The 21,826-nt window shown below is 35.7% G+C and overlaps 1 protein-coding gene across 1 annotated transcript; it reads left to right on the forward strand.

Moving 5' to 3' along the window:
• The first annotated feature begins 52 nt into the window (after positions 1-52).
• On the forward strand, positions 53-21,054 carry LOC112573436 (post-GPI attachment to proteins factor 6-like). The gene is made up of 12 exons (XM_025253809.1): positions 53-185; positions 2,060-2,228; positions 2,586-2,790; positions 3,806-3,954; positions 6,213-6,463; positions 7,439-7,683; positions 8,679-8,923; positions 10,022-10,179; positions 10,505-10,683; positions 11,216-11,485; positions 11,813-12,020; positions 14,360-21,054. The coding sequence occupies exons 1-12, from the start codon at positions 128-130 to the stop codon at positions 14,452-14,454; spliced, it is 2,232 nt and encodes a 743-aa protein (XP_025109594.1). The 5' UTR covers positions 53-127; the 3' UTR covers positions 14,455-21,054.
• Positions 21,055-21,826: the final 772 nt, after the last annotated feature.

Below are 21,826 nucleotides of genomic sequence, written 5' to 3' on the forward strand. Positions count from 1 at the left end.
TGGACCGTTGAAGCGATAATCATCTGTAATCTGTAATGTGGCCCGTGACTGATGCGTATTATTAAAATCTTTTTTTTTGGTCAAAAGTAACATTATAACATCGCTTTTTTCGACAATCAAATCGACAATGAGGGGGCACTACCGATGTATACCTATTTGGCTGCTTTTCATAATTGACATTAAGGGTGAGTTTTAAGTGTCGTTGAAAAATTCGTCGAAAGTAAATGTTAGAATAAAAAAAAAAATTAAATTAAAAAAAATTTCAGACATTTTTATTAATCACAAGGATATCTTGCTGTTTTATTTTATATGAAACTGGACTAGTCAGAGACTGTCTGATAGAGAGACGGTCATAGGACAGAACTTTGGTCGAAGTTCATCTGTTGTCATTTTACAACTGCAGACGTACATGGTTACATGCAGTGCAGGCTCTCGGCTCCCCACTGCTCACCACCGACTTAATTGCTGTAGCTATATAGTGTCCCACAAAAAAGAAAAGAGATAAATGTTGTTACATTTTGTTTGTTACGGCGTTTGTGTATTTGCTCAATATGGATTTCCTATGAAATAGTACACAAAACGATTTGAACTCACGGAAATACATTTTCGTTTCATTTTTTGAATGAAAGCGATCAAAATTTAACTCACTTTTAAAATGTCATGGATAGCATACGGTCTAAGATAGCCCAGAAATGTAATATTCTAACAGTATGAATAGATAAATATGGAGGCTATACTGGGGCAAACCTTGACTGTCATATAGACCTTCCATAACAAAACTTGAGCAGAGTTTTGTCATCTGTCAACTCGACTACTGTGAAGGGATATTGTACATAAGAATGCTAGGATCATTAAGCATGATGGTTCTTTATAAGTCAATTCAAAGTTGTGAAACATCAGTGCTGTGCACTGGAAAAGGTTATTACTCTTCTAGCAGCAATATTTACTACTCTGACAAGAAATTAATTTTTAGAGATTTTGACGTGTGATAATCCTAACAGGTAATTCTGAAAGGAGAAAAAGCATAGGAGGAAGGGAAGGCTTCAGTGGGAATGGTGTAGAGAAACAATCTTAAGGCTTGCTTCTGTATACTATTTACCCCAAGCCTATTAGAAGTGATCTGTGGCTGTATGTGAAGAGAAAATATATTTTACAAGAACTTTCTAGAATGTGTATTATTCTTGCTTGCTTATCATATCATCTCAGAATTGTTAGTGATCTGAGCTAGTGACAGTTGTTGAATTAAATAATAAACATAATAATGATGTAATCTTATATAATGTGGTATCCCAGCCAAAACCTGGTTCTCTGCTCATTACAAACACAACAAACAGCACAGAAAATTCCTTTGGCTCTCTCTATAAAGTTAATGGGAATGCCAGGTCATTCTTTGGCTGGATGACATTCATACACCAAGATGTCTGTGAGACAGATCTACAGATTGAAAAGTTAGAACTAGAGCAGACTAGATCAGAAACCTTGATCAAATCATCAGAAGAATTTCTGCATAATCACAAAGCAGAAATTGCAATAAAATATTGAAGCACATGACTGCTTGGCATTGATGGAAAGTTAATCTCAGGAACGACTTGTAAAAATGAAGAAATTGAATCACGTAAGCCAAAGAAGACTAATGGCGATAAAAGTTGATATCAAAAGAGGAAAAACAAAAAGCCACAGGCAAGTAAACAGTCCAGCACAGTGCTGATGATGTCATAAAGTTGGTGCAATGCGCACTAGTAAAAGCACCACAAATCCAAGCAAAAAACAAAAATGTGGAGAACGGCTCTCAAGCCTGTTAAGCAAAGGGACACCACTAACATTGACAAAAAACTAACAGTAGTCAGGTTGATAAAGGGCTTAGTTAACTGATACTGATCTCTATATGATTAAGATCGAGTGGGCTGATATTTGTTGGCATGTATCTCAAGAAGTAGGGGGGATTCACCCAAATATGGGAAGAACCCACTCGGTAGAACAATATTTTGCACCCTTCATGTGTCAGAAAATTTGATGAAATAGCAATCTTATTATAATAGTTTGTTGTTTTTTTTTCCAGAAAACGTCCAGGGATTAGTATGGAAGTCAGAGGAACCTGTTACCTACTATTCAGGCTATGTCTCTGTCACAATGCACCGCTATACAATCCCTGAGGACACTAGTTCCGCTACATGGTCCTTTCGAGCCTTCAAATCTAACAGTGTCTGTGATGACAAAGGCATCGATGTGTTCGTATATTACAAATTAATCTTGTCAGATATTCTTGTCTTTGATTGTAGTAAGGCGTGAGTGTGTGGTGTGTTTAATAGTTTAAGTGAATATGTCTGGAATTGCAAGGGTTGGGGCTGGATGAGGATGTGTGTGTTTTAGGCAAGTGTGTTTAATTCATTAATATATTTAATATGCTTTGAGTTTGGGTGGTGGCGGGAGGGGGTTTGTGTGTGTGTGTGTTGGGCAACTGTGTTTAATAGTTTAAGTGAATATGCTTAAACTTGGGGTGGGGGAATAAGTGAGAGAGTATATATATGCACATATGCATCATTTTGAGCAATATTGATTGTGGTACTTCTTTTTGGTATGTTTAGATATTTGCAGTTTGGAAGCCTCCCAGCAGTTAGCCCCATGAATGCGACCTTTCCAGGCGACTTCTATTTAAATCGTACCAACCTAGTTCAACTCAGCCTTAAATCTGATAATGTTTCTATCCATCATACCGAACTTTTCCCACTGAGCGGAAACTGGTTTGCAATCGCACTTATTCCAGAGAAAAACGATAAAATCCAACAAAAGGTTAGAAACAGAAATTTAGCAAGCCTGTCACCTTGATTAATCATTTTTTTTTTAAACCTGTATCTGCATTTCTACTAAAATTATTGAGCTGTTCTGAATTTTCTTGAAAACATTTTAACGATTTGTTGAAAAGATCATTTATGTATTTTAATAAGATATAGCATTTTCCATTTTGAGTGCTTTTATTTCCATGTCAGAAGGATATTTCTATTTAAATATAGACCTATAGTATCTATGTCATTCATTGTATATATGTAAATCTATGACTCTAAACAAGAGACTTGGCCTGAGTGAATTAGAGAGATTTGGATGGTTGGTGGTTGAGGGGGGGGTAGAAGAATTGCAGGTCTTAAATAAGATCCACTAGCATTTGTCATAGTTACAAAAGATTACAGTATCTTAATGTGATGTTATGAGCATTTGCTTGAAGTATGCTATACATTCAAAGAGACCAAATAGGGTGGTGTAGTCTCCCCCACCCCAGAATTTGTCTTTCACAAGGGGGCTGATTGGTTTTTTGGTCCATTTCAATACATTCGACAAAAGAAGTGTATACTAATAGCACGAACATAATCAAATAAACAGCAGATTTCCCTAATCAGTCTTAGTTCTCTGAATTTTGTGGTGATGCATTTTTTTCTAAATGATTTTTTCTTTCAAGCGAAATTTATATTGTCTGCATTTGAAGCATGTCTAAGCCAAGGGTTCTGTTAGTTACATTAAAATTCATATTTATTTACACCTCCCCACCTTGAGCCCAGAGTTACATTGAAACTGAAAATATTATTATTATTAATTGCATTTTCATGCTGATCTGCAGTTCCAAAACTTATTTGAGTACTTTGGACATTGAAATTAACTTTGCTATGTTTAAGATCCTTATCCAAAAACAAAAAAATAATTCAAAAAAGCCTGCATGGAGGTATTGCAGCATTATTTGTGGTTATACTGCATGAGAAAACCTTTATTTATTTTCTTTGTTTTCTTTATGGACACTATCAGTTTAACTTCTCAGGGTCTGACCACCGCCTGTATTTACTACGTGATGTCATCTTTGGAGGTGAAGGCTGTCCCTGATTATGTCTTGCTGGCTGCTAACCATCCAGTCATCGTTTCATTAAACTCACTGCCTCCTGGCAGTGACGGTGGTGGTGTGTGGGTGCGGTGAGTCAATGTGTGGCTTTACTAGAGCTTTAGCTTAGATGTTGCTTTGTTTAATTTTGTAATCTCTGCATGTGGCTGGATATGAGAAATTGCTGCATTAGAAAATCCCTTAAAATGAACAAGCCATACCACCAGAACTGGTGTACTGAAGAAAGGTTTGGAGGGGAAAGGGTGCAGCTGTTGTGAGTGCTTCAAATGATGGGCACTCAAAAGAAAAAAAGCAACAACTCTTACCTTTTCTAACTGCTTTGTTGTAAATAAAACTTTTATTAAAATAATTTCTATTTCTTAAAAATATTTTTTTACTTTTCCTGCTTTTATCTTTGTATATATTGTCAAATGAAACAAACAGCAATGATTGGCTTAAATCTTTAAAATCCCTTTTCTATTTGTCTTTACAAAATAAGTATTTTACGATAATGACCAGGGGCACACTTTGCCCTAGATGCCTGAAACCTTGGTATGCCACTGGGTACAGGGAATAGGAAGTAAGCACAAAAGTGTCCATTAGATGTTTTCTAATTAGACTGAATTAGGATTAGTATTAAATTAATGAGAGCAAGCAAGATAATGCATATATATATATTTTTTTTAATTATTTGCTGCTTTTTGATTTAAAAAATTAACCTGAAGTGCAAAATTAAAACTTAAATGAGCAGGTTTAAGTCATTTAAATATAAATCATTTCCATAATCTGAGTGAGAAAGTCTGTTCACAAGATGCAAGACTGTGGACATTGTAGTTTAAATTAGGCTGTAGAAAAGGTCCAAAAAGCCCACTTCTGACCCATACTCTTTAAAAGGATTTAGGTAAAAACCAAAACTTGGTGTTATAATATTTATTTTCCCTCATATTTTTAAGTTATAGTTTGGGATTAGGTAGTTCATATCAGTCTTTCCCTTTCCCTAATCAGTTATTTCAACAACAGAAAAATTATTCAGCTTCTAACCAAATTTTTGCTTATAGTGACTTTTCATATAGAAAAAAAAAACATTCAGCTTATTTAGATTTTAAATTGTGCAAATAAAATATTTATAAAGTTTGATGATTATTAGGATGAAAGTAAGGTAAGAGCATTTGTAAGATTCTACAATTTAACACCAATCTGAGCTTTTTGTTTTGTAAAAATAAAAAAAATCAATTGGACCTAGGGTCTTGAAAATGATCCAGCATTTCGTATCTATACCTATGGTATTGTGTGTATATATATATTGTGCTGTATGTATATATACCCACACACTTGAGCAAGAGAAATACATAAGCTGCTTATGCTCTGTATGTCGATCTGCTTTTTTGTATTCATTAATCAAAATGCTAATGAAAAAGAAGTCGCTTTGTATGATGAGCTTTGAAAGTATGTTAATAAGGCAGTCTTCTTATGTGCATGTGGCATTTATGTCAAAATAAAAGTATACATGCATGATAAATTGCATGCTGGTTAATGGTTTTGGAATGAAAGAATGGGTTTTGCTGAAATAATTTTTTTTTTGGACAGCTGATAAAGCAGGGTATCTGATTTTAATAATAAACTGCGAAAACATAATTCCTCATTGATCTTAATTAATATAACAGTAAGTACCATTTACGACCTGCTCACAACACAAAGTGCTGTAGCAATCACAAGGAGCTTTCTGTTGTCACTACTGGAGCTAAGCTGTTGCCTTGGACTGAGTTAATCCAGATGATTTATAGTGTTGGTCTGCTAGAACATTCATGGTTCATTCAAGGTGTTCAATAATACTAGTTTGCTGAAACATTTACAATGTTTAAAAATAAATTAACCATTGTGAAGGTTAAAAAAGTGTTGTGAACCATAACTTGTAGCATGTAGGATCAGTTCGCTAGTCATGCAAGCCATTCCAATCCTGTCAAAGAGGATGGTTTAGGTAAGCTTTTCTAGCATCTGGATGGTGGTGTAAAGAAATGGTCAGTTGCAGTTCCTTAAACTCATTAGTTCTAGCTCATTTCCCTTTTCCAACTTTATAGGAAGTACCTGTTCATGTACTAATTAACCTTTTTTAAAGGAGTTAAGACAGCAAGCAACCTATAGTAGAAATCATCAGCCTTTATTTTGTTATTTTTACCTTCCTGCCTGCAGCATCAACACATTTTGATATTAATCTATGCAGAAGTGCAGCCAGTTAAAATATAATTGAAAAGCACTGACATCAAGCTAGTTTAGTCAAGAGGAGAAGAGCACTGGCCTGCAACTTTGGAAACTTAATTTGTGAACAAATTTTGAAATGCTTTATCAACAGTTTCACCTTGCCTCAGTCCTCCTTTGCCATCAGTCTGGAGGTGAAGAACTGCAATGTGACACCATGTCACCTACAGCTGTCTTACCAGGACCACAAAGGCCAGCTGATGCAGCAAAACTGCACCAATGTTGACAAGACAGCATGTTTAGTGAACCTGACAAACCCTCTTCATGACTTTCAGTACTTTGTGCACCTAGCTCTTGTGGATGCTGCCACCAGGGCCACTGTTGTGACTGGTTTGTCTTCTCAAGGTAAGGGCTGCTGTGGTGTCATGATGCTTTGAATTCATTTACACAGGGTAAGTGCAGGCCTTTGTTTATAAACACTGATGTTATTATGGTCAGAACTGCTGCAAACGAAAAAAAAAACTTGCCAAATGAGATTATTATATTTAAGGCAAGTTATAATATATAACACTGTTTATTTTATAATGGAAGCTTTTAGGTTTTCTTGAACCCACTAGTAGACTTATGCCTTTAGCTACACTATATGATGATTTTCTTTTCTTAATTTCTGATCCAGAAATGTTAATTTTTTCCTGTATTTCTCTATGTGCTTGATTGCATGCATTTTCTTACAAATGTATATTTGTGTGCATGGTGTCATTAAACAAGTGAGGAATAAAGAATAGTACATATTGCACAACAGGCAAAAACAGCAGTATGCATAAATAATTCATTCTTTATAATAAAGGATACATACTACCCAGATGCATTTATGCAAAGACCAGATTCAGGGTCAGATAAAAATTTCAAATTATGACATTAATTTTTTGGAGCTGCATTCCTCTCCATTTCAAACTTTTGAGATTTTTTTCCTGATATCTAAACCTGGAAATGCAGAAATATCTCGGCAGTACCATTTTAGGAAGTATTGCAATGTCTGCTTGAATAAGACTGATCCAATTAGTGAGCATCACCTCCCAGCATCAGCTGTGCAAATAGACACTAAATATGAAGAGGATTACCACTTTGTTCAGTGAGCTGTGATGGATACGATGACTGCATTATTGTGGCATGTGTAATGACATTTGATTATAGCAGTAGTAATAGCCAAACCTTGCAGGTAATTATATCATGTGTAACATAAAAGATCAGAGAAATACAAAGAAAAGACCAACAGGCTTAAACAGTTCTTCCCAGACGGTTTTTTCCAGGTTAGTTGACTTTGGATGGATTTTGGTGGAATTATAATTATGATGCGTGTTAATTTGTCATGATTTGCAGGCTGCTCCTCTCCTGATGTCACTCAAAGGGTGTCTGAAGAACAGTGTTACTTGCATCCACTTCTAGACCGATATCAGGGTGATGCAGACTACAGTACCAGATATGTTCAGATTGTAAACAACAGAGTGGAAGAAACATACAGAGTTCTGTATAACCGCACAACACTTTTGCCTTTCATGATTGAAGACCATGTTGATATTGGAGGCACGCTGATAGTGCAGATTCTTTTTGACCATAAGAACATGGTGAGAGAAATTATTATAAGTTGATTCTGATATCTGACAACAGGATTATTTTGGCTTATCTGCATATCTGCTTATCTGACTGAAGCTGGTGTTTTTGTAACAATTTTTTTTTTTTTTTGGTGGTGGTGGTGGTGGTCACGGGGGATGGATGGGCAGGCGTAGAAGTGGTTCATTCACACCTGGGATGGCTGAAAATTATAGAAAGGACGTAATAAAGAATTTGAGATCGATGGCACAAAATGTAGGAGTAGATGTGATTTCATTCTTTAATGTGCAGACCCAGCAGTCTGTAAGAAGCCAGGGAAACGTGTAAGTATGAGGAATAGATGTCTTGCAAAGCTGTTTGAAATAGGCAGTTTGGATGAACTGATGTTGTTACTACCATAAAACTAAAACATGGGCTACAAAGGCAACCAATATTGTGACTAGGATGGTGATAAGCAGAACCTTAACAACTGATGTCATGTACATATTGCTTGCGAAGAGCAGAGGAACAAACAGATAAAAAATTTTCAAAAATCAGCATGAGAAAGCTTTGTTTTACTCACACATTTTTTACTGACTGTTTATTGCTTTGAATTTAAAAATTTTTTATAATGTTTTTCAAAGAGAAAAATTTGAAAAAAATAGTGATGAAAAAGTGGGACTAATTTTTTAATGTGCAGTTCACCAAGAAAAATAAGTAACACACTTATAATGGTATGACCTGTAGAAGCCATTTTACTCCCTGAAGGATATATGAGAACCCAAGACTGTTCACAACCATTGAGATAGGGCACAAATTTCAATGAAATCAGTAATATCCTTGTGTATGAAAGGTGGGATGTTCGAACTCTCTCATACAATGCCTACCAGTTGACTGGTATTAAGGCCAGCATCAAAAGGAAACTTTGCACATAGTGTATGATCTACAAGTATTGTTTGCAGGCACCAACTCGAAACCATATACATGTGGCTGACAAAGTGTATGATGTACAGTTATTATTTGCTTGCAGGCAGAAACTCAAAGCCATATACGTGTGTGTGGCATAGTGGAACGCAGTTATTTTCACTTGTTAACCTCAGATATGAACAGCTGCCCCAAGGGAGCCAATGCCCTTCAGATTAACACTGATATTGTGGAGGAAGTGGAGTTGGAGTCTTCCAAAATTTATGTGCCATACCCAGAGGAGGGTCGGTGGTTTTTGGCTCTACGCATGTATTGCTTCACAACATTCTCCAACCACAGTGGACCAACACCGTAAGGTTTAGTTTGATAATTAGTCATGCAAAAGTCAGACTATGTGGTATACAAGTAGGATTATGCAAAACAGCATGAAAACGAAAAGTTTTAATTAAAGCCTCCAAATTTTTTTAGAGTACTGTACCAGATGACATGACCATGTGGAGATACCACCCACTAGCTACCCAATTCCAGTTGTCTACTCCTGATTGGCCAGGAATGACCAATGAACAGAAACAACAAAAAGCAGTCGATTCTCCACCGTCCCTTAACCCACACACTCCCTTCCTGCCTGGCTAATGGATTTATCTCCCTAGTTTTTCCCCCAGCAAGACCTTGTTCTTGGAGTAGGTGCTTGAAGCAAATGGAAAAGTGATGATAATGCTTAGGACGACGTTCAGTAGGAGCAGATGACCTTCTTTTCATACCTTTTGACTTAACAGTTGTCTGTCATTTCATGCTTAGGTATTTGTTTTTCTTTTAGATTGTTTTCTGGGGTAGCCCTCGCTTCTAATGTGGTTAAAAATTAGAAAATATTCAGGTTGCGTTCAGACAGGAAAATTCAAATTCATATTTTGAAAATATATCAAAGGGTTTCACTTAAATGAGTTGATAACACTAGTGGTATGCAGGAAGGGCTATATTGAATAATCTTGATAATATTAATTATCATTAATAATTGAAGCACAGTAGGCACAAATGGCCATTTGTAAATCTTTTTAAATACATCTTTTAGTATGCTAATGTGATCTGATGTCAGCCCTTCACTCACCATTTTTTCTTGTTATCTATGTTTATAGCACTGAATTCAGCTTTTATCAATGCTTTATGTGTTTAGACAATGTTTTAATAAGGAATACATTATATATGTTTATTTCTGTCTTACTTTTATTCTCTTGGAGTGAGGGTTGAATTAAAAAAAATTATATGATAAACATTTACAAGCTTCTTTACCAAAATGTTAGACTTTCCCAGTGAATATTGATAACATGATTGTAATTCCAAATTTGAAAATGCAAAATCACTGGGAAATGGAAGCACTTTCCCTTCCAAAGGCAACAACAAAAGATCCAAATTTGAGCTTTGGTTGAGAAATGTTATAACTATGTTCAATAGGGCTCAGCTGGGAGCTTGTTCAAGGGATTCTATAAATGTGACAGTTAAAGTCAGCATACAAGGGTGTGTTGATGGCAGCTGTAATGGTCGTGGAACATGCAAGGTTTATGTGACTGGTTCAGACTTCATTATCTTCTCCACATGTAGATGTGTTGGAGGTTTGTGATTATTACTTTGTCCTGTATCATTTATGTAGAAATTAAATAAATAATTTTGAGAGCTCTAGGTGGTATTATCCAACAAAGGAAAGTGATCCACATTTGGAGCATTATACTGATAAAGCCAGTCAGTTTTAATGCTAAAAAATTGCAGTCTGCATTTAATTTTCTGGCTTTCAATGGAGATGAAAGACAAGAAATGGTGAATTGCCATTCAGAATTAATATTCACAGCTTTACAGTGTTTGCGTTACTTCTCTGACATTTAGAAAAATAATGACTAGCGTTTTTTATAACTATTATTTTTCTTCATATTATGTTGGCAGGATGGGATGGATATGGTTGCACAGATGGCACAAATGCTGCATCAGATGCAGACCAATTACTGGAACTTTTGCTTTTGACTTTGAGCAACCTATTCTTCATTCCAGCAATAGGACTGTCACTGAAAAGACATTACTACCTGGAAGCCATAGTGTATTTCTATAACATGTTTTTCTCCACGGTTAGTTTTTTGTTGGTTCTAAAACTGTTTATGAGCACCTGTTAGGAATGTGTTTGAAGCGGTCATGATAGGGAATAAGTCTTTGGTGTGATCTGAAAACACAGGAAACTACATTTAAAGAATTGTTTGAAGGCTTTCATCCATAATGCAAATAGACTATAATTATTATTGCCTCAGATTACGGAAATAAAGATGGTCTAATAAATTTAGTTACTTGAAAAAATATTTTGTTCAGTTATTAACTTTCAAAAGGGTGTTATTTTTTTTTAAATTCTTCTGACTGACCTAAGATAAAACTTGACATCATTAATGTCAGCTGTCTGCATATGTTATAGTCAGTTTGAGAGTTTTAAGCATTTGTGTTAATGAGTCATTGTAATTACAGAAAAAAACTGAAGTTTTGAGCTTTTTCTAAAAAGTAGGTGAGAATCCTGATGTTAAAAGGCTTGTATCTTATAAACTTAATTAAATGAAAAAAAACTTAATACAAAGAATATCATCTGATTGAGCTTCCCCTTTTTTTAAATTTCAGTTCTACCATGCATGTGATGGGAACAGAATTGCCAAGTATATTTATTGCCTGACAGAGTACTCTGTGCTGGCAAACTGTGACTTTTTAGGGTCGGCATGCTCACTGTGGGTCACACTCATCGCCATGGCACAGTTACGTGTCAAAATCAGCCTTACTCTCCAGATGCTGGGGCCACTGGCACTCATAGTTGGAGTTCTGTTGGATAGGACTAGTGTTTATCTTATTGCTGTCCCTGCCGTTTCAGGGATTTTGATTGTACTAGCTGTCTGGGTAAGAAAAAATGCATCCATTTACTTAAACTATACACAGTGGATATTAAATTTAAATTAAAATCAAAGATTAAAAATAAAAATTAAAGCCCATTGTAATGTGTAATACATCTTTATTGCATTCATTATGTGTGATACATGTGTCTATGCCTTAATTGCATAATGTGATTGAACAGACTAGTTTTCTAGCTATTGTGCTTGACTTTACAGTTCAGGATTCAAGACTTACAAATTTGTGTGGTTTTTTTTGTTGTTGTTTTTTTTATTTCACTATCTGCTTGTCTAGTTGACAACCTCATTGTAAATTGTTTCATTTTTGTTCTGATAGGGCAGACAGTGTTACCTTGAAAGGAAATGCTTCCCAACTAAAAGGCGCTACCTCTGTATGTTGCCTGGTGCATTGATTGCCATAACTGGTGCAGTCCTGTTTGCATTCTTCGAGACAGGAGCTAACTACAAATATATACACAGCGCCTGGCACATTGCACTCTCCATGAGCATTATCTTTTTGCTTCCTCCTCCTTTGAGGGCTAAAGGTTGGACAACTGTATTCATGCTATATCCTTTGAAACACTCTCATGCTAAGCATTTATTTCGCTGTTATTTGATTGTTTGACTAAAATATTTTCTCCTCCTCCTAAATAACCCTGGAAAACACACACTTGCTCTCTCACTTTTTTTTTAATACTCTTAAGCACTTTTTCACACATATGCGCATGCACACACTCTTGCACATTCTCCATCTCATACTCTCTCACATTCTTTTACATACTCTTTTACACACTCTCACTTACACTTTCTCTTTCTGTATAAAGTTTATTTAGCTGTCATTGTGGAATCAAGGAAGCAGTTGTTGATCTCTATTAATGAGCTAGTGATTGAGGAATATCTTAGAGGTAAACATGAGATCCTGACAGTTTCAGAAGCAATAGAAATTTTCTTGTTGCTGTTTTCCAGTGATAGATAAACAAAACTAATTAATTTACATAAAGAAGCTAATAGATTACAAACTAACAGTAAATCTGGGTAAAACTAATATCTTGATCTTCAGAATGGGTAATTGTTTATTAGCAAAAGAAAACTATGTTGCAGTGTATTAACCCTATCACAAGCTCATATGATATGCTGCTTGATATGATGTCATCGCTATAGTATACCCTGATCTTACTAACCTTTGTTTTCTGAAGCTTTCCAATGTGTGCATCTCTGCCATTCAATCTGCAGTGAGCACCCATTGACCATGTAACGGCATGTGGGTAACATCTTTGCATTGTTCTTTATTTTTCATCATTGACTGTGATTATCTTTTAGATGCTGACAGCGGCGCAATGGTTAGCACCTGTTACCAATATAGTGAGGGTTGGCTGTCCAGGGTTCAGCTGTCTTCTCGGGCGCGCTGTTCTTTCTCTGCTTGTGGCATCTGTTTACAGGGCTGGCTGCCTTGCCGTGATATAGCCTTAGTTGCTGGCTTAGGTGTAAAACACCAATTTTCCTCCTTGTAGGTGCTGTGGCGTGTCCAGTGTAAGGAGTTTGCATGTTGACTGGGATATTGCTTTATACAAATGAACCTTTACCTTCTCTTCTTTCTCTTCCTCCTCCACTCCCTCTTCTCATCCAACTCATTTCTCCTCTTTTTCCTCCTCTTCGTGGTCAGATGGTTTAAGTATTATCTAGTCCTCTTCATTTTCCTCCTCTCTTCTTCTTCCTGTAGATTGTTATCACCATCCGTAATAAATGACTTTGTAGAGGGGGTTTCCCAGTGATGGGGACGAGCTCAGTATGATGTGTGGGAAATACTACAAACCAGCTGACAGTCAACCATACATCAGTGAAAAGCATACAAGAGCAAATGGATACCACTATGGCAAATACAGAAACAGTTCATGGATAAAGATGAAGAACAGATGAATAAGCAGAAGAGTTCACTTGATTATGAAAGATACTTCTTAAAGCAGTGGATCTTGGGGCAAAACTTGAAAGATTCAAACAGACTCAGTTTGAAGAGAAGGGAGCAGTGAATTTCAAATGGGGGATTCTCTTGTATGATGTGTGGTAAAAAGAGCAGGGTAACACAAGCAGGTTTTAGAGACTTGGGTGGTAAGGTGTCAGTAGCTCAGACAGCGATCTTGTAATGATGCAACCTTGAACTAGCTGCCAATAGAGCTCACCAAGGAGGAGTATAGCATGGTCTGCTTATCGCCTACAGAAGACAACATGAGTGTGCTGTGTGGTGGTGGATTATAGGATAGCTGCTGGAGTTTGCACATGAAACAATCATATGTAATGATATGGAGAGTAAATATATGCCAGTATGAATGCTTATATTTGTATGCTTCTGCAGGTACAGATATATACAGGAATGGATAATTGCAAATAAGTGTATGAGCTTTTATTAACTAATCTTCTTTTGGTTGTTAAACATTAATGAGAATGTGTACCCATAACTTTATCAATTAGGATGTAGTGTGTGTACAAAAACTATGTTAATAATTCTTGTAACCTCATAATTCTTGTCACTGTCTTTCAAAGTATCTTTCTCATAATAAAACATTAAAAAATATATAAAATAAAAGAATACTATCATAACATAATGAAACATTAAAAAATATAAAAGAAGACTATTTATAACATCTAACACCAAGATACATATACATTTTCTGCTGTGAAAATAACCCTGTCAGTCACAAAGAACAGTATAGACACTTGTGTGAGTTTCAGGTAAAACAGCATAAGATTTGTTAATGGCTGCAGGAAAAAAGCTTCAAAAAACTTTCAAAGATAAAAAAAAATTCTCTCACTTTGCTTTGCTTGGGTGAATTATAAAAATTTTCTGGCCATGAAGAGCTCATAAAATTTCACTGCTTTAAATTTGCAGGATCACCCACAAGTAGCTCCAATGATACTGAATCCGAGGAAGCCCTTGTGCTGGGACGTCAGCCTTACAACCAACGGATTAACTTTGAACTTTGACACCAGAAAAGAGAGAGAACATGTGAATGATACCTGCTTTAAAGACCCAGTGATCATCTGTCTTATCTGTCTCGTCATCTATTGCAGAATTTGCCAAATGTTAGTGATGATGTGCATTTGTATGTGTGTGTGTGTGAGAAATGAATCAGGAATCAGATTGAGGGACAGAGCAGTGTTCTGTGTACTCTTGGGGTGTCAGTGAAAAAAAGAAAACAGCAGTATTTGGTAACCATTCTATCCTGATTGTGCATTGTTGGTCAGTGCGGTCACGCTGTGCGGGCCGTCCCTCCCATTCTTCCTCCCATCTTGTACATCCATCTTTGTTTTTTCCAGTCTGTGACTTCTGTAAACACTTTTTGATGTTTCTTTTCTGATCCACCCCAAATGTTGGGATAGCAGGAACATTTGTCCTTCAAACATCACTATGTAGTGATGTGATGAATACGTGAAGTTAACGTCTGTGCAACTCTGAAAGACCTTAAACTTCTCACTTGTAATTTAGCATATTTAGGAGAACATTAACAAACAATAGTGCAGCCATACTGTTTTTAAAATGTGGCCTGTTCCAATTATATCTAAACTGATGGGAACAAGGGTGCTGTGCAGAAGATTTTGACAGCCTTGCAAGCCATGCCTGCAGTGTAAATATTTTAATGTAGGTAGACAACCTTGTATATGTCTCATTTCGTACTTTGTAAAACTTGTCATTGAAAAAGTTGTTAAATCTATATGTAAAGCAGTTATAACGCTGCTTGTGTGGCAGCACTGAGTGTAGTCTGTTTGCCTGAAAAGTCATCTATAGCTACACGTACTTCTGTTCTTTTAGTATAAAATATCTTAGGAAAGGAGTTCACCAATGATTATTTTAGTTTTAGTCATTGCCTTAGCAAGAGTAAATCAAACTGTGTTTTTTTTCCATAAAAATAATGGAAGAATATAGTGTTATAGGCCAGCATGATTTTTATTATTTTTTTATGAAAACAAGCTCATATTTCAGCAGCAAATTTCTTCATTTGGCCTCTAAGAAATGGTCTTTGTGTTTGCTTGTTAAGTAGTCATACTTGTGAATAGATATGTCAGAGTCAATGCCTTCTTTTTTCTATGCATATGTGGATGCACAAAAACGGGCATGAACTCTTGATAAAATGGGCAAACATACAAATATATTAGAGTTTGCAGCTGAAAGGTTTGTTTTTTGGGGTTTTAATTTTTGAAAGAACAGTTTCTCTCCCTATTAAAATCATTCATGCGGACTTCGTTTTGTTGCCATGATTGTTTATAATGCTTTTTTGGTGACCAAAATTGTAGTCACAATTTAATACCATCCTTGTATCACTTCATGACACTGAATTTTAAAATTGTCTGAAATATTAATATCTTCACTTACATGCATTTAACGTCTACTTGTTGTCTAAATAACAGGGCTTGCTGAAGCATCATGCTTGAACTGCCAGTTAACTGTCAATTTCTTCTCAAAGCAGTTTTGAAAGGCTACGATTTTAGAAGAGAAGTTGGAAGTGCTTGCTTTATATGATTATGATAAGTTGGCAGCTAGCATGTATATATAGAGGGCACAAGTGAAAGCTCTTTACCCTTGGCAGTTGTGCTGAAAAAGTGGAGTGTGGAACCATTAAAATGAGGTTATTAGTACTTATAACAAACCTGTTTTCGGTTATAGAATTTTCAAATTATGCATGGCCCTCTGTAACTGTTTCCTTCATGTAAATTATTCTTCTATTTTTAATAATACATATAGTAATGAGATTTTGTATAGATGCATCATGCATTTGCTTCAATGACAGAATCATAAATCTGTAAAGCTGCTTTATTTATGTCGCTGCTTACTATGAAACTGTTGATTACAAAGAGATGAATCTTTGAGTTAGCAGAGGTTTGTTATACGAAGTGTACTTATCCATTCTGACCTATGAAGATGTACATCTGTGTAGACAGAGATAAAAGTGTACATTATATCAAGAAAAAAATGAAGGAGCTGGATAACAGGAGCCAAATGAATTCTTATTGAACAAAATATTTACCCCAAAATTGCCTGTTTGTCAGTCTAGTTACTATGTGACCGATGCATGTTTGCATCCGTGATGTGCCATAATTATACATGTGTGCAATCCCTGCTTGTTACTTATCTTTGTTTTAATTATTTATGCTTAGCTCTTTTTGAGTTTTATTGTTTTTATATGTGCTCAACTTTGTGTCAATGACAAAATACTTAAGTGTCAAACTTCAAATGTCATTTTTGAATATAAGATTTATTTTCCTTTCAGAGGAACATTTTTGTAATCTATTTCTCTAGTGCATAGGTTGATACAGCATATCAAATAAACCTTACTTTGTAAAGGCATGGCACCTGTGCATACTTTTAACACATAAACATATTTATTTTACCTATACTAGGAAAATGCAAAATTATGTATATCTTAGAATCATTTTGACTTATTTTATTTCTTGTGATTATTTTCCTTGAATTTATCTTACTTTAACTGTGAATCAAATCCCATATTCAAGTATTTAAGTACTTTAGATGATCTCATGTTTCTAAATGTGTCCAAGAAATCATTCATGTTTTAGAGGTTTTATTTACATTATTTTGCCTGAATTATAGAGCACTATTTTCACTATTTTATGTATGAGAACTCCAGATTCACTTATTTTGTTTCTCTTCCATGCAAGAGTTCTTGAATATCAGTTTTTGTGAGCAATGATTATGTATTCAAACTGTATGTGCTTGTCTAAATGCTGTTTAGTGTAGCTTTGTGTCATAGTAAGCTCAGAAATATGTATAGAGATGTCTAAAATGCACAATTTATTTTCCCAAGTGCATTAGCTGTATTAAAGTATACAGTCTTTGTTAATGGTGGAAAACCTTCATGTTGGTTTTCAATATTGCTGTGATCATTTTGGTTGATTAGCCCAGCTTTATTGATGATGCCAGAATTCTCTCAGCAGTAGATAAAAGGGGCTTGGCTTAAAAAAAAGTGTAGTGTTTTCAGATGTAATGTTCTGAAACAAAAACTAGCTTATTCATAGGTAGCAAAATGTTGCTGGTAAACCTATAAACCTGTGAGCAAGACACAATTAAAAAACCTGCTGGTAATAGTGGCAAAAAGACCAAAAGAAAATGAGTGATGTCCCTTTGCCTGACGATGGAGTTGCTCTGCATCATTTGTCAACTCCCAGGATGTGTGTTGGCTTTGGCTTCCTTATTATTGCCTTGTATTTCTGCTTTTTCTTGAAAGTGCGCCACATACACTGGCAGAGGTCATCAGACTTTAATGATCAGCATATTTTGGAATTGTCATAAATAAAATGACAAACATTTTAAAATCAGTTTTCCTTACAAAAACTATTATTTCATCATTTCCTTCCTGTTCATTGTACAATGTGCTTGAATGTATAACAGGCTTTGGGAGACTGGGATGGCACTATTTAATGTGGAAGGTTTTCCTTGACTCTGCATACATGAAAAACAATAGTGGGTTTTCATAATTGTCCGTGGTCAATGTTAACATGCAGATGCAATCCTGATAGCACCTAGCTTGACCAGCAAACTTGACGATCTCCCTATGCAATTATCAGCTCAGGTTCACAAGCTTTAAGTAGTTTATATATAAGGCAGATAACTCAATAAGAAAAAGATGCTTGCAACTGTTGATATACTGATACTGGTATTGGACTTTCTAACTGGAAAAGCTCACATATGTGTTTCTTTAGTTGTCTTTCTGGTGAAATATGAGTATGCTTTAGATGTGTAAAATTAATGATTACTAAGACAGTTTTCCTACAGTCTGATGTGGATTCCATTAATTCTGTAGTTGCAGACATATTCTAAGATACATAAATATGTACATATTGCACAGGAGCCAGATGTGATTTTTATTTTAAGTACATTAGCATAATTTCATCCTGAAGTTATAGGGACGCTAATGATGAGAGTTTCTGGTCTTCAGTATCATTTTACAGGTAAAACCACATCTCATTTTTTATATACAAGCTCATTTATCTCACTGGGTGAGATTGGGATTAGGGTTTTAGAGGTTAGATGAAAGAGAAAATGTGTCAACCAAATCAGATAGAGACCTTGGAAATATTGTGCTGGAATTTGTGGAAAGGTTTGAAAAGATGATGATTTTTTTTAAAGGAAATTTTGAGGATCTTCTGGAACTGGGGATATTTTTGGTTCAAAAATGTACTGATATAGTTGCCTCATGTTGCAGTATTAAAAAGCTATGTGTGTGTGTGCCTGTATTGTGCTGTATAGAAATTTAGACAAAAGAGTACATGCTTTGACAACCTTTCCCAAAAAAGTACTGATAACACAAACTTTATTTAGGCCATTAGCTAAAAATCTGTATTAGTTTTGTAAAGTAACACTATTCCCAGTTTCATTCATATTTTTTTCATCTCCTTTCTTGCACCCTAAACAGCAGTCTAGTTTGTCTGAAGTTAAAACTATCCTTGTCCATGTGTTTGTGATTGCCATTGATTTGCACCTTTCTACACACACATATATTAGCTGAAACTTATTGCGAGAGCTTTTGATTGTTGAACATGAACATTTTGGAAAGTAGCTGTGAAAAGGTTTTCCTACCATCTACTCTGCTTGTTTTGAATAAAACAGTCGTACATCCATTCCACTTCTTAGACTCTCCAGTAGCAGATTGAGCACAAGTTTGTGTAGTAAATACAAAGCTGTAGATTTGTCTTATGCTGTTGTGCATTTTGAATTACTCTTATTTGAGATACAAGGATGACATTAATCCTTGAATGCACGAAATTACCCCGTTTTCAAAAAATGTTTGAAAAGGAACTTCGACAAAAGAAACATAAGCAGAAATCAGTTGTTTCTATTTCATGTAGATTGGGGACTTTTTTTGTAAATTTGAAAGGACTGAGATATGTCAAAAGGAATTTTGGAAAATATTTTACACAGTCATCCTCTGAAAGTCTGTTTTTGCAGGCAGTGATTTTGATAGTCACACAGCAAGTAGAAATGACTCACCATTTCTTGTGATGAAAACCAACTATAAAATTTCTGCAGTTTGTTGCTTTGAACTGTTGGCTATTGCCATCTTTATGCAAAAAGGAGGGTTGTGATGGGAAATTTCTAAACCTTATGGTCTAATGCAGATAGCAGTGTTTGGAAATGCTTCAGCTAGCTAATTTTTCCATGATTCATGTCTGTAATATTTGCGAGAAAATTATATCTGTTGCATATGTACTACATGTCTAAGGTAACAGCTACAGTGTCCAGGCCATATATGCATGAAAAAGTTCAAATGAAAGAGATCTGCCCTTCTTTTCATCATTAACAATGATATATATTGTGCAAAAATCAGTATGAGCACACAAAAGGATTCTGATTTTAAAGAATCAATTTTTTTAACTGTTGATGCAGTCACATTTTTATGCCTTGTATATGTCAGTTGAACATTGTAGTGTATTCTCGGCCATGTATATATTAATGTACACATATGCAAGCATGCATACACTTGCATGTGAGCTTACACTGAAGTTCTGATAGTAGATTGTTTACATGTTTTTCTAAGTTGTGTTTCTGCCATAATAAAATGTTTGCAAATATATATTAATGACATATTTCTACAATGAATGGTTTGTTTCAGTATATGGCAAGACCTGAGTGTATGAGTTAAATGTATTTGGATGTGCAATAATGGCAGATCAATTAACCTTCCCTTACTCTTTCTTTCCCCGTCCTGTTCAGCTTCTTTTACTCACTACTTACCATTTGTCACTGCATGCCACTTGGCAAGTTGGTCAAGATAAATGATTTCATTAAAACCATTGCTTTTTGTTTAAAAAAAATCTTTATCTCTTCCTTTACATTTCACTTGAATTTAGCTTTATCTTTATTTTCAACATATCCTACAAAGCATCCTACAGGAGATTTGGGACAGTGAAGAAATCCCTGACATTTGGAGGAAAGGTATTATTGTCAAGATACTGAAGAAAGGAGACCTTAGTGACTGCAATAACTGGAGAGGCATCACATTGTTATCCCTCACCAGCAAAGTTTTCAGCCATGTATTCCTCCAGCGCATGGCAAAAACAGTAGATTCCACATTTCGACAAGAACAAGCCGGCTTCCGGAAAGGACGATCATATATTGACCATATCTTTGTGCTGTGACAGATCCTGCAACAATCACAGGAGTGGAACAGTCCACTGTATATGGCCTTCATTGATTGAGAAAGCATTTGACAGCCTACACTGTGCCTCTCTGTGGAAGATTCTGTGTCACTATGGCATCCCAAAGAAACTGGTCAATGTCATCAAGTCTTTGTACAAAAGCTTTAAGTGCCAAGTCATCCACAACAACCAGCTCACAGAATCCTTTAGAGTGTACACAGGCGTCAAGCAGGGGTGCATCCTGCCACCGATACTATTCTCTTAAAACCTCCAACTAAAGACCAAAAACCTTAGTAGGACTGCCAGCATGATAGGACACAAGTCCTAAGGAACAATGTGACAAATAATAACCTTATCACAATAAGCAGGAATCACTAGTGGATGTAAAAGAATTTGTGTACCTGGGCAGTAAGGTGACAGCTGATAGTGACTGAACAAGAAGTTAACACCAGGATCAATAAAGCCAACCAAGCTTTTGCAATGCCCACCTAGAGATCCACTGGCCTCAACATCCACACAAAAATCAGGATCTTCAAAAGTAACGCCCGTCGTGTTCTCTTATATGGCTCTGACTGCTGGAAGACCACAGTCTGCATCGAGAAAAAGCTAGAAGTGTTCTAAACCAAGTGTTTGCGGCACATGCAAAAGATCTTCTGGCCCAACACCATTTAGAATAAAGAGCTGTGAGACAGGGCAGGGACATGTACCTTGGCAGAAGCAATCGAAGTGCGGAACTGGCGATGGATAGGTCACGTGTGCCACATGTCTACAGAACAGCACTGCGATGAACACAAGAAAAGAAGGAACAAAGGTTGGCCCAAAGAGACATGGAGCTGAACTATTGAGGACCTTAAGAGTATAGGTCTATCATTCGAAATAGCCCCCAGAACAGCAGCAGACAGAACCAGATTGAGGTCCAGATGGCACAGAGAGGACTGATATATTGATCGATTATTTTCAACTGTTTGTGACCACATATTATTTTCAAAATGTTGAGCTTTAATCAATTTTATTAAATGGTGATACCTACTCAGTTAACACCTTCATTTTTTTTACTTTGTTTTTTTGTTGATTTTTGTAAAAATATGTTCTGGGGAAACATATTTTAGCTTTATTGTCAATATATAGCTTTTGCCTTTTTTATGCCTATAAATATAGACAGAAATCAGAATGTGAAATTATTTTGAACACACTCCGAGTGCATGAG

The sequence above is a fragment of the Pomacea canaliculata genome, linkage group LG10 (genome assembly GCF_003073045.1).
Source record: "Pomacea canaliculata isolate SZHN2017 linkage group LG10, ASM307304v1, whole genome shotgun sequence".
Taxonomy (NCBI): domain Eukaryota; kingdom Metazoa; phylum Mollusca; class Gastropoda; order Architaenioglossa; family Ampullariidae; genus Pomacea; species Pomacea canaliculata.

Bases quoted from the DNA above. Each gene is read 5' to 3' on its own strand.
- LOC112573436 (XM_025253809.1), top strand. From the start codon at position 128: ATGAGGGGGCACTACCGATGTATACCTATTTGGCTGCTTTTCATAATT. The intron at 10,180-10,504 runs GTTTGTGATTAT...TTATGTTGGCAG, and splicing joins CACATGTAGATGTGTTGGAG to GATGGGATGGATATGGTTGC. The intron at 12,021-14,359 runs GTTGGACAACTG...TTAAATTTGCAG, and splicing joins TCCTCCTTTGAGGGCTAAAG to GATCACCCACAAGTAGCTCC.